We start from the raw sequence: 15,185 nt of genomic DNA on the forward strand, positions 1-15,185 counted from the left end.
TTAACGACGAACATACCATGCTTTTTGACAGACTGGGCTCATCACGAGACGACGTTGTGCGCAACGAAAGACAAGAACGTGAGAACAGTGAACGCCTGCGCAAAGCCCATGACGCGGGCTTTGCTGCGTACATAGCATTTTGTCTTAACAACAACCTAATCCCTAAGACCATATAGACTCCTGCCTTGGAAATTTTCCTTGTGAAACCCGCTTGGAACGCCTCAACGCCGATTCGAGAGATGATAGCGCGAAGAATCTACATCTGAACTCGGAGCAGGTAGCGGAGCTTGACCTGAGCGACGTCATAGGCGATGTATTCGTTGTACTGCAAGTACGCGTTGGGTACATTGGTAGCTCCAGGCGGTGTCGATACATCGGGCTAGTATGGTTAGCTGTGAAACTAGATCTGGGAATGCGAGCTTGCTTACCATCATGCAGCCCCTGAGGGCTGGGTTCACGCAACCGGCGTCCTTCCACTTCTTTGGACCAGTCTGTCCCATACCAAATGTGCTGTGTAGGCCCTTGTTGATGGCGTCCTCCCCAGCAGTGTACGACGCGTTGGTAAGCTCGTGCATTGGGTTGCCAAGCTCAGCTTCACAGAGAAGAAGCAGTGCAGTGCCTCCAGAATTGTAAGAAGCGCAGTAGTTGGCGGATTTTGAAGACATATCGGCGAGATAGATACCTTTGCCAAACATGTACCCGCTGACAGGGGCTTCCGGTGGAGCGATTCTGAGACCTTGACCCAAGATACCACCATAGTTGGTGACTCGGGATCCGTGCCAAAGCAAGCGGCGGTTACTTGCAATCTTCGCATACTTACTCTTGTCGAAACGGTCGAATTCTCCTTGACGCTCGATGCGGAAAATCTCTTGAACTTTGTAGCTGACATGATGTGTCTTGCCCTTCGAGTTGTTGAGATACTCGTCGATCTCCACGAATTCGCGACTCTTGTGTTGAAGAGGGGTCATCTCGTTCATGCCAAGTCCCTGGAATTGTTTGTCGAGCTTGTTCACATCGCTCTTGTCCTTCAGTTGGTCTTTGAGCATAGCAGCAGTCTCCTTCATGTCCGACAGGCTATAGTGAAGTCAGTATACGCCTCGCATGCATGTCATACAGCAATGACTTACCTTTCAAGTAGTTCAATCTCCTTCTTAAGGAGTGTAATGTCTCGAATGACCGGCGGGCGATTGCGACCGAAGGCGTGTGGGATGAGTGAGAAGTACTGGTTCGACAGGCGTTCAACCTCTGCCCTTGAATCGTTGTCATTCTCGTCGATAAGCACGGACAAATCCTTCAAAGTTTGGAAACCGCGAGCGATGGTGCCTTTACTGAGCTTGCCGAGTGGGAGCTTGTTGGCGTCGTAGTTCAGGGCAGTCATGGTTTGATTGAAGTAATCCTGGTTGAAATGTTAGCCTGGAATTCGTGTTGCAGCATACGCAGCGCTAAAAGTCAACAGATGAACACGTCCTAGGGCATTATCGTCGCCAGGCTCCAATATGGATTTTTTCTTCTTCAGATGCGACGCGGGTTGTAGCCACCCGGAAACTCCAAAAGCACTGGATTCTTACCTGGTTGAAGATGAGCTTCATGAGATCCTGGACTGGAGGAGACAAGGTGCTGTCAGGCGTGACGCCATTGGTCTCGCCGGCATCAGCACCAGCATCGGCATCGCCGTCGTCATCGTCGTCCGAGTCAGGGTTGTAGGAGCGCTCTACGTAGGCGTATTTGCCAGCCTTCGGCTCGTCACCGCGGTTCGCCCACTTGAGGCCGGACTTGTCCTTGAACTTCTTCTCAAACTCCTGCATGGCATTGCTGAGGCTTCCATCGCCAAGCATCTTCATCTGGCCACGGTCGCCGACTCGCCCCCACCGTGTCCACGTTCGGTAGCTGGAGCCATCGGTGAGAAGCTGGACTTTGTAGAACTTGTCTGAGGTAGTCAGCATACACGTCCAAGATCTGTGAGTGAATGCCGCAACTCACTGTTGTTTGCAGACGAGTTTGTTTGGTTAAGTGACGCGTCGTAGATCGTGCCGTCGTTGTTGTCAATGTAGACGCGCCAGCTAGCCAGAGGGCAATGCTCGTCTACGGAGATGGCAATCTGCTTGGACTTGGCATTCTGTCCATCTCCAACTTTGGCATTCTCTTTGATCTTGGGCTTCTTAGTCTCCTGTTGTGCAGTTGGTGGTGATGCAGATGACGCCGCGCGCTTCTTTGACCCATTTTGGACAGGGGCAGGAGCAGAGGCAGGAGCTGGCGCCGCCGCAGAAAACAACAAATATTGCGACTCAGGAACATAGGAATCTGCTCCAACCGTTAATTCGAAGTTCTTCGTTAAGATTTGAGAAGCATGTTGCGGTTCTGAGTGCGTCGGAATGTTGTGGACTTACCTGTCGCCTCGCACTCGTCGAGCCATTCGAGGCTAACGATCGACACGTTCTGAGCAACAGCAGTCTTGACTTTCGTGGAATTGCTCTCGAAGTCTTTCTGTGTTGCGATGAGATGGGTTGTGTCCGGTGTGACGCTCGACAGGTACTCGGCGCCGAGTGACGTTATACGCGTCTGTAGCGCTTTCTGAGTTACTCCACTCGGGAAGCGGCCAGATGCCGCGATGGACAATCCAGTAAGTACCATTGATGCGATTGATGCGATTGACTTCGATGAACCTTGGAAGACGCGATGCAGCTGGATTGGGGGCGCAGAATGGCTATTTGAACATTTGGTTGAGACGGAACCAGGTGGCCGATGAGACGGTGGCCTGTGTTCGGAAGGAACGCCCTTAGGCATCAGCGCCCAAAGCGGACTAGCCCGCGTTTCTGCCTTCGCGAACGGAACGCGTGCACACATGATAACTCGTGCCACAAGCACCCGCATCATCACGACAGCAAACTTCACTCATCAACGTCGCTTCCTGTCAAGATGGCATCACTACTCACCATACCGCTGGAATTGCTGGTCGCGGTATCAGAATACCTCCCTACTGAAGATCTTGGTTCACTGCGTCTTGTATGCAAACAAACCGAGAAGTCGCTATATGAATGGTTTTCCAAAGAGTTCTTCTTCAAGAAGCAGTTCATGCTCACGCACAAGAGCCTGCAGGCGCTCATCGACATATCCAAGCATGCCAGTCTTTCCAAGAAGCTGGTACACATCATCATTGCCACCAACGTCTACAGCGAGATACCACTACGCTTCAGGGACGACGACGCCGCTACACGCTATATTCAGGGCTATGAGGACCAGAAAGCACTTTTGGGTACTGGGATCGACCGCGAGATGCTCACGGAAGCTTTCGAGCGTCTCGAGAACCTCACCACCGTCGGGATCCGCGACTTCAACGCAGGCAATCGAGTTCGTGACGGCAAGAGCTGGAGCTCCTGGGGCGCAACTACCGTCCATCGCGAAACCGGTATTGAGCTACGGTTCGCCGATCGCGATTCCTTCGGACAGGATGTCGGCACTCGTTTCACGTCTCGCGTCTTCTCCAGCGTGTTGTACGCTTTGGGCAAGGCTAACCGACGACCTACTGAGTTTGAAGTATTGCTTCGTCAGCGCGGCCTGCCCGACACGGCATTCTTCCTTCCAGACTACATCCGACCTACAGTGGAGCCCATACTGCAGAACACAAGCACGTTACTCTTGAACGTGGACCTCAAGCCTCGTTACCTGCACACCCACAGCAACGGAACGTCAGTGGATCCAAACGCGGGACGCTCGCTTCGGCGCTTCCTCCATTTCACTCCCAACCTCGTTCATCTTCGCCTGAACTTTGAGAAACATCTGGTGGCCAATAACGAGGACTTTCTGCAGTGGTTGGCTACTCCGAAACCCACTGTCGGCTCGAATACAGCGACTTTTCTTGACCCTGCCCCAGTTGCTCTACCGCTCTTAAAGAACCTCGAGCTTGGTCAGCTAAGCGCTCGCGCTGATATTCTGTTCAACTTTATCTCCAAGTTTGCGCCTACTCTAGAAGATCTGAGCCTTTGGAGGATGAACATCCCCGCTGCAGTCGCTCCACCTCACGGACACAAGCCCAATTTCTGGCGCGACTTCTTCCGCAAGCTGTCCAAGACGCCGCGACTTGCTCTTACTCATCTTAAAGTCGGCATGTTACAGCAAGACCACATGTATGTGACTTTCAAGAGCGATGATGCCAACAACAATTTGAACACCCAAGTCCCAGCGAAGAAGGTGAAGGAGTACGCTGGAGCAGATATGGGCAAGTTTTGGGAGGAATTGCAGGAAGAGGTGACCGTGGATTGGCCGGCGACGGTACCCGTGGATCTTGACGCAAGCGAAGATGATAGTGAAGATGAAGACGAAGAGATGGACGATGACGAAGATGATGAAGATGATAGCGATGAGTGAGATAAGTCTCTATGTGGTTTCATGATGTTACGATCTATACTCCCTGATTCCAGCCTTTCCTTTCTTAAGCAATAGTTGCATGAAGTCGTCTTTCACTTACTTGTTGCATAACACACTTCTCCAACAATGTCGCAATGACTTCTTTATTCAGACTTCGTGGTGTACAACTAGTTTCACATCCATGGATACTACATTTGTCGCTCATCTGCCCAAACAACTCTCCTTCCTCAAGTCTAGGCGCAAGGCCCAGAGCTCAATGAAAAAGATGACAAAATACCGTTGACAGACACGCATCACTGATGCGTACGGTACACAAACAGCACTGCGAACAGTGCGTGTTGAATGCCTGGAAGAACGAGAATCACCTCGTCCTCTCTCCAAATCCCAAAGCCCTCGGAGGTCATTATCTGCAAGCGACAAGCACTGCGTCAGATAGACTGTCTGTGACCAGACTGAGTGTGAAGTCGTGCCAATTCTGCTGGCGCTACTTCTCATCTTTTTCCCGCAGACCGACAATGTCGTTTATCTGAAGTATCCCAAACCGGAGAGACCGGTCTGGATCGGACGATGAGCCACTTTGTGCGGTTCTCGAAGTCGCTGACAACCCAGCAAGTGGTTGTTGTCGTACCCTACCGCGTTGATCCCAAACATTGATTGGGTACAGTAGTATCAAGCACCCACATTTATGCAGACATGCGAGTTGAGCGTGGGAAGTAAACTCCTCACGGCAGTAGTTATCTGCGACCCAACTGAAGAGAAAAGAAGAAGTCAAAGAGGGTGGGGAACGGCGGATTATATAGAGGGCGCCGCCGTGACCGCGTTGCGCTAGTCTCAATTACACCCGTGGGGTTTGCGGTCGCGGCTAGGCAGCCAATTTCCACTCTCACTTCGTACCTAACTAGGTTAGGCCCCACCTGCGTGCTTGTGACTGTCGTTTTGCTCGTGGGAATTGGCCAATAGCACGTAGCGAACGTCGGGCACCACGTCTTTCACGCGATATCTGAGCTCCTAGTGACGTATTCCTTGAAGGCAAAACAGCCTCGTAGTCGCGGCCGCGACTGTTGACCCATAGCAGCTGATCACCCTAGTCTTGACGAAGCTTGGCATTCCTATCGCTCATCAATCATAAGTATCACCCTTTGTAAAGCGACCCGCTCGACCTCTGCTCCCAGTCAGTTCAAGTGATCCAAAGGTTTGTATTATCCCGTGGTTGTCGATTGCGGCGAATGCATGGCTAGTCTGGTATAGATACCTCGAAGATGGCAACCAACACGACCAAGGACCGGATCATCGCCCGCCAACGAAAGCATATCCTCGCTCTCGAAGAGCGCTGCAAGATCAAAGACGACGACGTCGACGATGACATTGCTCCCATCTTCTCCAACACGTCCCAGAACCAGCTCGCCCTTCGCGTCCAAGACCTGACTAACCAAGTCGGCCATTGGAAAGGTCAAGTGGAATTCGGTGTTGCCGAATACACTCAGGTCTCACTGGAACGCGACAAACTGAAACGCGAGCGCGACTACTACTGAGATCTTTGCACCAGCACTCCCAACTCTGGTAGCAACAACGTGGTCGGTATTACCTCCAACTTCCTCCCCGGCTCCCAGTCGATCAACAACGTCACCACCATCGGCGAGGTCAATATCAACATGGTCGCACCTGACGTCAAACGTCCCAAGTATGGCAACCACTGTCTGCGTGAGATGAAGAGGCAGAATTGCGACCATGGCAACTGCGACTACTATCACTCCTACCAGAGTGCACGGTGGGCCCCCATCCGCCCTTCTCTTCCCGCCAACCAGAAGGCCGAGTTGGGTTCTCAAGTTCTGAGCTCATCGCATTGAGTACCTCTTGGGTTGGTTATTGGGCTTGCTTTGCCATTTGGCTTTGACGTTGAAGACCCCTGGGGTTGATCATCGTGGATGTTATCTGATATCGCTTCGAGATCGACGATCTCTCCGACAGACTTAAGAATGGTGTTACTTGGTTTACACGGCGTTGAGAACCTCCTAGGAGGGCTATGGAAGAAGGGTGTTTCGGTGCTAGTCTTTCGCGATACCCATTGCTTTGTAGTCTCACTAGTATGAATGAAAACTTGCAGTCACACATGGAATGATTTACCAAGTAGAGTGATGTGAAGACTTCGAAGGTGACGAAAGAGAAGATAGTAAATGATCTGATGACCTGAATGAGCAAAGTGATGAAACGAAAGACAACATAAGGGCAAGACGACAACATGTCGTTTTGGACAAGGCCCATAGAACATCTCTTGGGCTTCTGCGAAGACGTGAGATCCTCCAGGAACGTCACAAAGCCCTTTGCTTGGGTGGCAATGGAGCGATGTCAGCTTCCCCGCCCTCCTCAAAATGGCGATCTTTTCTGAGAGCACAGATCCGATGTAAATACTAGCTAAAACAAACGAGATCCCAGAGCCGGTCGGGTGTCAGTGCGACATTACTCAGTCTGACATATTGGGTACGTGCCTCTTAGCTATGTGTTGACCGGTTCACCGGTCAAGATATTTCCAACCAATCAGCATCCTTCTGTCATTAGACACCTTGCGATTTCCTTTCTCTTTCTTGCATTGACCCGAAATCGGTGTACGTCTAATCGTGTCACCTATCAAATGCAGTGAGCATGCTGCAGATGTCCACATGAGTTGAGGTCGACGCTTGACACGACCTCGTCTCGTGTCGCACAGTCGATGGGCAGCGGAAGCAGGCGCAGGCGCGGGGTCGTAAGGCAACATGGGCATCTTCGTCGGGCCTACACGTTTGGAGGCGCACTGCAGCCATGATGCCAGTGTACTCAGAGAGACTATCGTCGACGGCACCAGTCAGTTTATAGATGTAAGGGGCCGAATGTGTTGACAGCGTTCACGATCGTAGCTCCCGGCCTACTGACCGGAGCGCTCGAGCTGGCACGTGCACTATGCGGTGGCTTTACCGGTGAGATCCTCGACAACACTAAAACGCTGGTCACATCTCAATCGGAGCTTAAGCCTTTCGCAATCGCAGTTCTTCCCCGAGGCATTACGAGGTAACACGATGGAAGTTCTCGATGCGAAAGGTCTTTCTGAGCGCCTGAGATGGGAAGACAATGAGTACTGGCTGCACCTCGAGGCTGAGACTCCGTTTGAGAAGTATCCCGGTAAGTCTGGGAAGATGAGCGTGGGTCGCGCAATCAGCTAACGTCGCGCAGCAAAACAACATGCGCGGAGGGTGCAAGAGAAGTTGGGTGTTGAAGAAGGCCTGATCTACCTACCGGGTCAACCAGCGAGGAACAACGAAGATAGCGACATGCCAGCACCCTTCCGACAACGCCGATATTTCTATTACTTGAGCGGGTGCGTTGATCTGGGAGTAAATGAGGACCGTGCTGATGGTATGAAGATGCAATGAGCCTGACTGCCATCTGACGTACGACACGCGACGCGACGAATTGTCCCTGTTCATTCCCCGCATCAAGCCTGAGCGCGTTATCTGGTACGGTCGTGGCTCCACTCTAGCAGAGGCACTCGTGAAGTACGATGTCGATCAAGTTTTCTACGCAGATGAGCTTGAGTACGCCGTGCAAGGATGGGCGATCGGTAACCGGCAGGCTGGCATCTACGTCCTGCACCAGTCGTCGCAATTCCCCGGCTGCGACAATCTGAAGCCCCGTATTGATTCGATAGCCCTCCGGTCAGCCATGAACGTGTGTCGCATGATCAAGGATGATCACGAGATCAAGCTTGTTCGGAAAGCGAACGACATCAGCTCACAAGCGCACCGAGAAATCCTTGCTAACATCACGAACTTCAAGAACGAGGCACAGGTTGAGGGATTGTTCATGGATGTGTGCATATCGCAGCAAGCGAAGCAACAGGCCTACGATCCCATCGCTGCTTCCGGACCGAACGCCGGAACTCTTCACTATGCCGCGAACGATGAAGATCTCGCAGGTCGTCAACTCATGTGTTTAGATGCAGGATGCGAGTATGAGCTCTATGCAAGTGACATTACCCGCACTTTCCCGCTATCTACTTCTTGGCCAAGCAAAGAAGCCGAGAACATCTACAAGCTGGTCCAGCGTATGCAGGAAACATGTATCAAAAGGCTTGAGCCCGGCGTAAGATATCTCGATTTGCACATCATGGCGCATCAGATCGCAATCGATGGGTTACTGCAACTGGGAATACTTCACCACGGAACGAAAGAAGAAATCTACAAGGCAGGTACAAGTAGAGCATTCTTTCCCCATGGTCTTGGACATCACATAGGCCTTGAAGTGCATGACGTGGGTCAGGCACAACTCATGAGTGTAAGAAGAGGGAAGCCAGTATATCAGCAGGTAAGTTCAATCAATCCCAACATTGATCAGTCGCTAACAATCTGACAGGCACCATCTCTTTACCCACAGGATTTCCATGTCCCAGTATATGACTCTGAGACTTGCCTTGCGCCCAGCGATCCCCAGAGCAGCCATCTTGAAGAAGGCATGGTTGTCACTGTCGAGCCTGGCATCTACTTTTCCGCATACGCTCTACAGCATTTCTATCTCCCATCACCCGTTCACTCCAAGTACATCAATACCGAGGTACTGAAGCGCTACATGCCCGTGGGCGGTGTTCGCATAGAAGACGACATCCTCATCACCTCATCTGGTTACGAGAACTTGACTACAGCTCCAAAAGGCGACGCAATGCTTGAAGTCATCCGGCACGGAAAGAAAAGTGCTGTGGACATGCCAAGTTCCGACTTCACTCCACTACGAAGACCGAGCGGTCCCGTTGAGCCAACTCTGCGACGCGCGCCCGGCATTTCTACACATACACCATCACAACACTTACAGAAGCCACTCGCCAGAGCGGCAACCCTTCCCGCAGACTTCGTTCAGCAACGCAACTCAGACTTCGCGCCTTTTGCAGGCCCCTCGCTTTTCTCGAACTTCTCACGCTCAATGACCACGGAAGAAAAGATCCAGCAGTGGCAGCATAAGCGTAGCGCAGTACCGATCGCGCCCGTCCCCTCGGTCAACGCGAAGCAACCGAATCCTGTCTGTGGCGAGATGGATCCGAACTTCCAGCATGTTTACATGAGCAACGCTTCTAGTCCGGCGTTCTCATCACAATCGACTCCGCAATTCGACAGTACACCTCCGTGCCAGAATTGCGCAATCCTGGTACAGACGCTGGATCGGCTGCGTCAAAACCTCACATCCTCTATTCGGAGCTCTTCAAAGCCTGAAGTGAAGGCTACTTCGGAAGCCGATCTGAAGAGCAAGAGCACCAAGCGAGTATGCTATGACGACCTAACAATACCACCACGCATTGGCGAGCTGTCTGTCGGCGCTTCGGCTTGCACCGTAAACCTCGATAAGAACCAGAGAATTCCACTTCCTCCACCCCAGCCTAATGCTAGCAGGACAGGAGATACAAGAGCAGCGCAATGGGCTAGACGCTCCGGCGCAGCTCCTTGTGCACTTCCAATTCGCGCCCAAACTCTAGACAGCCAGATTTCACAAGCATACTTTCGGGGCGAGGAGTCCACAGATAAAGTCCATCCTGTCCCGCCACACCATCAAATCCGCACAGCCACTGGAATACCTGGACGATTCAGGCGTCGCACTCATAGGAAACTTCCCGACCCTGCACCGTCTCCGCAAGCCCTAGAACCGGAAGCTACACGGCAGAAGTTAGAGTCTCTGCAACTGAGACTTGACTCGCTGGAAGAGGGTGCTCGCGTGAAGAGACGACAGCAAGACCAAGCTGTGTTGCCCGAACGGTTTCTCGCCTCAAGACCGTCAATGCCGGTATTGATGTCTCAAAATCCGTGGCAGCAGCACCATCGACCTACCGCCGCGAGAGGCTCTGGCGATAGGACATCAAATAACCTGGAAGTTCTCGACATCGATAAATCTCGGCTCGAACGTTTAGAGGAGAGCGAGCGACAGAGGCGCTTAGAGCGCGATGCATTGACCAGAGATACGTTCTTTCTACGATAATGATACAACGGTTGGTTTTACTTTACCAGCTGCGGCAAGACCGAATACGTTATTTTTACCTTCTCGGTTCTGCTTTTACAAACAATATACGTTTTATTACACTCAATTCATCTTACATGTCGTCTTGCATGCAGCTGAAGGGTATTTCCAGCTTGTGACCTTATTCGGTGTATGCTACAACAGGTTATAGCGCTACTACATTCTTGAACACTTCGTCCTCTTCCCGCAGAGCAAGAAAATGAAAAGCGCAGTAGGCGTTCTACTAGTAGTCGAACGTCGACGGTATCGAGGGAAAAAAAAAACGTTCGAAGAGATGAAAGGTGTAAACGCAAGGCTATTAGATTCAGAGATAGGCGTTGATGTGGGGCGCAAGTACCAACATGGGGTCACCCCACTCTTGACCTAAACTTCGTTCTTCGAACATCCATGGATGCTCCCTCTCGGTCCTTCTCGCCCTCATTTCGGTAGTAAGCATCGCGACAAGCTTCAACTGATCAGGGTCACAGGCTCTCGACAATTGCTCTATCTTTGTTGATGACGGCACCTAGGAGTCGCCCAGATGGAAAAGCATGACCAGAAGCATTGTGGATTATCTGCAGCCATATGCATACACATCGGCCCCGATAGGCAGGTGTCTCTGGCTGCAGGAGCACAAACACATCATTGGCTTGTCGCATCCCTGATGCCGTCTCGGCGCATACGCAACTCTTGGACCGTTACAGCGGTATCTACCTGTGCACAACATACTTCTGTATCTCAATGTACAAATATCCCTAAAGCCCGACATCCTCGCGCATATCCTACATTCGCCTCTGTGGTTTAGTTTCGTGAAAAACAGCCTCACAATGAGGATCACCTTCGCATTAGCACCATGCCTGGTTTCCTTCGCAGCATGTGCATGCGTGCCCGACTTCGCCGACAAGATACTGTCTGACCCGCTTACACTACAACATCCGGCAGTGATCGCAGCATTTGAACAAGTCCAGCGCAACCTCTCAGCGTTATATATCAATACCACTCGAGATGGGCTCAGCTTCGCTGTCGTACGTACAGGTGCAATCTCAATAAAAGGCTCATTCCTAACAATCACAAGGTCCATGCGTCAAGCTCAGAACCAGCATATGTGTTCAACAACGGAACATTGAAGTTCAACGAGACTGATGTGGGCCCAACCGAGACAAATGCGGTGACGAGCGACTCGATCTTCCGCCTGATGTCTTGTTCGAAGAACGTCGCGATGGCCTCTGCTCTGGTCATCGAAACCCAGCTCAGACAAAACTCCTCATCATCGTCATCACTCCTGACTATCGACACGCCCGTCCGCCAACTTCTTCCTTCTTTCGGTCTACCGGAAAGAGACTGGAACGACGGCGGCAGCGAGATCACGCTGCGTATGCTTGCCAGCCATACAGCGGGAATACCAAGAGAAAGCTACAATACTGGCTTCAACATGATTCTTAGTACCGGAAAAGCAGATTCGCCGACCATTGGAGCTGCATGGGCGGGTGAAACTGCCCAAGATGTAATTGATGGGATAGCGATGAAGAATCTGATGTTTGCGCCAGGGCAGAGAGCAGCTTGTAAGCGACTTCGCCCTGCTAACGAGATGCGTACTGACACGACTAGATTCGAATGCAGGCTTGGGTATTCTAGGTGGTGAGTGAATATAGCATGCGACTAAAGAGAACATGGACTAATCGACCGCTAGCTGCTGTAGCGACATACTACAACAACATCACTTTCTCGTCTCTCAGCTGGTCTGAGCTGACATCGCAGGAACTTCTTCAGCGATTGAACATGACCCACAGCTTCTTCGGCACTGTGCCGCAGAATCTTATCCCAGACATAACCGTACCGGGCGGTGACAGTTGGGTCGATTTGATCGTAGGCGAAGGCTACGATCCAGCAGCCGGCATGTGGAGCTCTGCAAACGATCTCGCCCGGTATATGCATGGCTTATGGCTCACGCCCGAGCCTACGCTCATTACGCCCTTCCAGCGTCGTCAGGTCATGAAGCCAAGTGTCATACTTGCAGACGGCAAGCAGCAGAGCGGCCCAGGCTGGGAGATTGAGATCTTGAACTTACCGACGAGTGAGGATGCTAGTCTGGCGGAAGACAGCATGAAGACATATAGCATCTTTGGCAAGTCCGGCGATGGAGGAGGCTGGCATAGCTGGATCGACGCCATACCAAATCTCGGTTATGGCATAATCGTGCTCGTGCAAGGGTCTGGTTTGGCCGATTACGCAGGTGTCTCGACGAGTACTGTCAGAGATACGATACATGCTATTCTTGCGCCTGCTTTCGCAGAAGCATTGAGCATGAGAACGAAGGAGCGTTTTGCAGGGTTCTACAACGCTGGTGAAGACACTGGACTTATTGCTGATGAAGTCGCCACTACGCTCTCAAACTCCTCGACTTACGCCAACTTGGAGATCAAAGACCAGATCTTGTACATTCGCTCGCTCATGGTGAACGGTTCATCCGCGCTCGAAGCAATAGATCGCTTGTCCTGGACCGCGGATGCCCAGCCACGCTACTTCTCTACACCTGAAGGGGTTGTCTTGGAGCCGGCGGAGGGCGTAGGCGAGACAGATGAATTTGGGCCTGGAGCGCAGGTTTGGAGGATGATCTTTCCGGGATTGGCATCGTGCGATTGGTTCGACTTCGACGGCTATCATGACAGCAATGGATGGCCTGTGAGCAAGGTTGTCCTAATTGAGAATGAGGAAGGGGTCGAGCTGCACTACCCACCATTCGACATTACTGTGAGTCGAATGAAGATACACAAATAAGACTTCTCATCAAATTTCCGTACAGGTGTCTTACCGTGAGTCGGTGCTATTGACACAAGGCTCCGCTCCTGTATTAGTCAGCCGTCCTCGGCATTGCGCATCTTGTCACGCGCGGAGTTCCCCTATCAACACATGACTCTCCCTCCGGGTCGACAACCTCCGCTACCCAAGCACCACCAACCATCTCTTGACGTACACAATCTCATCACCAGCTCGAATGCGACATCAAAACTACACGCCTGGCTACCGACTGCATCAATTCAGCTGCCCGGGGTGATTCTCGGGTAAACATGCACGCTGCTCCTGCACAAGCTCGCGCTATCATCGATGCCTTCCACAACAAGGTAGCTGAAACCGAAAGGCAACAGCGTGAGCTGCAGATCCAAGAGAGTGATCAGCACTTCCACGACATGTACAGTCCATGCAACCCATCATCGACGTTCCATGACCTACAGTGTGGCCACAGAATCCAAACAGAGTATACCGCAAGCTGTGGTGTGACCTGTGCGCGACCGATGCAAGGCCAGCCGTTCGTCTGCCCGGCTTGCCTGATCGATGTAGTACGTGCGGAAGTAGCTCTCGACAGTCTCACTCTTGGCTCCAGTGATGACACCGCAATGGACAGCACCGGGCTAGTCGAAGAGGACAGGATACAACACTTCGCCAACAAGTACGTCGCAGCAATGCTGAAGAAGGGCTATCGCGCATGTAAGGCAGTGCTCAAGATTGATGAACCTCGCATGCAGTTCTTCGATCAATTCATGCGACAGGACGGGTTCGGAAGCGTGGAGGATGAGCCTGCAGACGGAATGATTACGAAGCCACGGAAGCGTCCTGGTGCGGGTGGTGGCCGTAGACAGCCTGCCAAGCTGCATGCAATACATCGAAAGAAGCCTGGGACGTGGGATTATCGTGATCCGACAGGAAGCGAACCAGTTTTGGCAGAAGCTGCGCGCGAAGATCCAGGCGATTACAATAACGAGGATACGGAAGGCGGTAAGGGGATGACAGACGATGCTGTGGAGGTGGCGCATTCGGGACAGTCCGCTGATGCATGTGTCGATCTCGTTCCGCAGTCAGAAGCAGCCGAGGCTGTACTAAAGGCCATGGAAGCATTTGCTAGGCTTTCCACGTGGTGAGTGAGCACGGCAGATCTTCTAGTACCCAGAGATGTAGCGTTAAGAGATCTTCAATTGTATTTCGAATAGTCCCTGAGCTCGGACAAAGGGTCATCTCGGAGTAGACGCTGCCGGTTGATAACGAAGACCGTCGCTCAAAGCCCGATCTCGATAGAGGAATTCGACAGAGGCATCCCCGATAACGGAAGCCGAAGTCTGCCTGGAATGCGAAAAACTTTGCCTGAGATGTGAACCAAACAGGGGTCAAAGGGATGCGGGGAGGACGTGTTTGACTGGAGGGTGTGCCCGCTTTCCTGCTGAAGTCCGTGCGCTGCTGATGATGTCAGCGTTCTTCGATAGATTCCTCAGACTCAATCGCCAGCACCTACCATGTTCATTCATCATCAGCACGAACGTTCATCCATATTCCCGAGCCTTGCAGCGGTTATTGACACTTTACAAACTTCTATCGCCGACTTTGCGCGTACAACGTCTCGTCACGAACGCCTCACTCGCGTGGCTGTCGATCGCGAAATTGAGTTTTGACATGGTAAGTCCCGCAGCGAGCGCAACCCTATTCGAAGACTGCCAAAATTCCCGGTTAGCAACTGCAAAACGACAAGCATCCGTTGGTCTTGGTAGGGCCTTTTACGCGTCTAGCGGTGTTCAAATGATTATTGAGACGTCCGTTAGCCTTAGCCTAGGTCCGCCTCTTACTCGTGACGGGAATCGTTCGTAGGGCGACTGCATATGTTCGACACCTCAATGCTAATCTGGAACTGCGGTTGCAAATCCTCGGTAGTTGTGACAAGCTCACCTAATGCAGTCGTACACTATGGCGTCTTGTCGTTGAAGCTTTCCATGATTGCGCACCGCTCCATGATCGCCATGGATCTTGCCTCGAGGTTGGGTTCAGAA

At 52.0% G+C, this 15,185-nt stretch overlaps 6 protein-coding genes across 6 annotated transcripts; 5 read left to right on the forward strand and 1 right to left on the reverse strand.

Moving 5' to 3' along the window:
* Window positions 1-256: 256 nt before the first annotated feature.
* J4E86_009548 (uncharacterized protein) lies at window positions 257-2,631 on the reverse strand (the record flags this gene model as incomplete). Its single annotated transcript, XM_051450053.1, has 6 exons — window positions 257-379; window positions 429-1,074; window positions 1,128-1,396; window positions 1,569-1,927; window positions 1,981-2,301; window positions 2,388-2,631. The coding sequence occupies 6 exons, from the start codon at window positions 2,629-2,631 to the stop codon at window positions 257-259; spliced, it is 1,962 nt and encodes a 653-aa protein (XP_051298898.1).
* Window positions 2,632-2,916: 285 nt separating this feature from the next.
* On the forward strand, window positions 2,917-4,365 carry J4E86_009549 (uncharacterized protein; the record flags this gene model as incomplete). Its single annotated transcript, XM_051450054.1, has 1 exon — window positions 2,917-4,365. One exon carries the CDS (start codon window positions 2,917-2,919, stop codon window positions 4,363-4,365), a length of 1,449 nt encoding a protein of 482 aa, XP_051298899.1.
* Window positions 4,366-5,624: 1,259 nt separating this feature from the next.
* Window positions 5,625-6,212, forward strand: J4E86_009550 (uncharacterized protein; the record flags this gene model as incomplete). The annotated part of the gene is made up of 2 exons (XM_051450055.1): window positions 5,625-5,849; window positions 5,976-6,212. The coding sequence occupies 2 exons, from the start codon at window positions 5,625-5,627 to the stop codon at window positions 6,210-6,212; spliced, it is 462 nt and encodes a 153-aa protein (XP_051298900.1).
* A 1,203-nt stretch (window positions 6,213-7,415) lies between these two features.
* On the forward strand, window positions 7,416-10,021 carry J4E86_009551 (uncharacterized protein; the record flags this gene model as incomplete). The annotated part of the gene is made up of 6 exons (XM_051450056.1): window positions 7,416-7,518; window positions 7,570-7,714; window positions 7,761-8,584; window positions 8,630-8,700; window positions 8,749-9,645; window positions 9,902-10,021. 6 exons carry the CDS (start codon window positions 7,416-7,418, stop codon window positions 10,019-10,021), a joined length of 2,160 nt encoding a protein of 719 aa, XP_051298901.1.
* A 1,177-nt stretch (window positions 10,022-11,198) lies between these two features.
* On the forward strand, window positions 11,199-13,149 carry J4E86_009552 (uncharacterized protein; the record flags this gene model as incomplete). Its single annotated transcript, XM_051450057.1, has 4 exons — window positions 11,199-11,396; window positions 11,447-11,933; window positions 11,980-12,009; window positions 12,062-13,149. 4 exons carry the CDS (start codon window positions 11,199-11,201, stop codon window positions 13,147-13,149), a joined length of 1,803 nt encoding a protein of 600 aa, XP_051298902.1.
* A 290-nt stretch (window positions 13,150-13,439) lies between these two features.
* On the forward strand, window positions 13,440-14,288 carry J4E86_009553 (uncharacterized protein; the record flags this gene model as incomplete). Its single annotated transcript, XM_051450058.1, has 1 exon — window positions 13,440-14,288. One exon carries the CDS (start codon window positions 13,440-13,442, stop codon window positions 14,286-14,288), a length of 849 nt encoding a protein of 282 aa, XP_051298903.1.
* Between the last annotated feature and the right edge of the window lie 897 nt (window positions 14,289-15,185).

The sequence above is a fragment of the Alternaria arbusti genome, assembly GCF_024043155.1.
Source record: "Alternaria arbusti strain BMP 1465 chromosome Unknown scaffold_17, whole genome shotgun sequence".
NCBI lineage: Eukaryota > Fungi > Ascomycota > Dothideomycetes > Pleosporales > Pleosporaceae > Alternaria > Alternaria arbusti.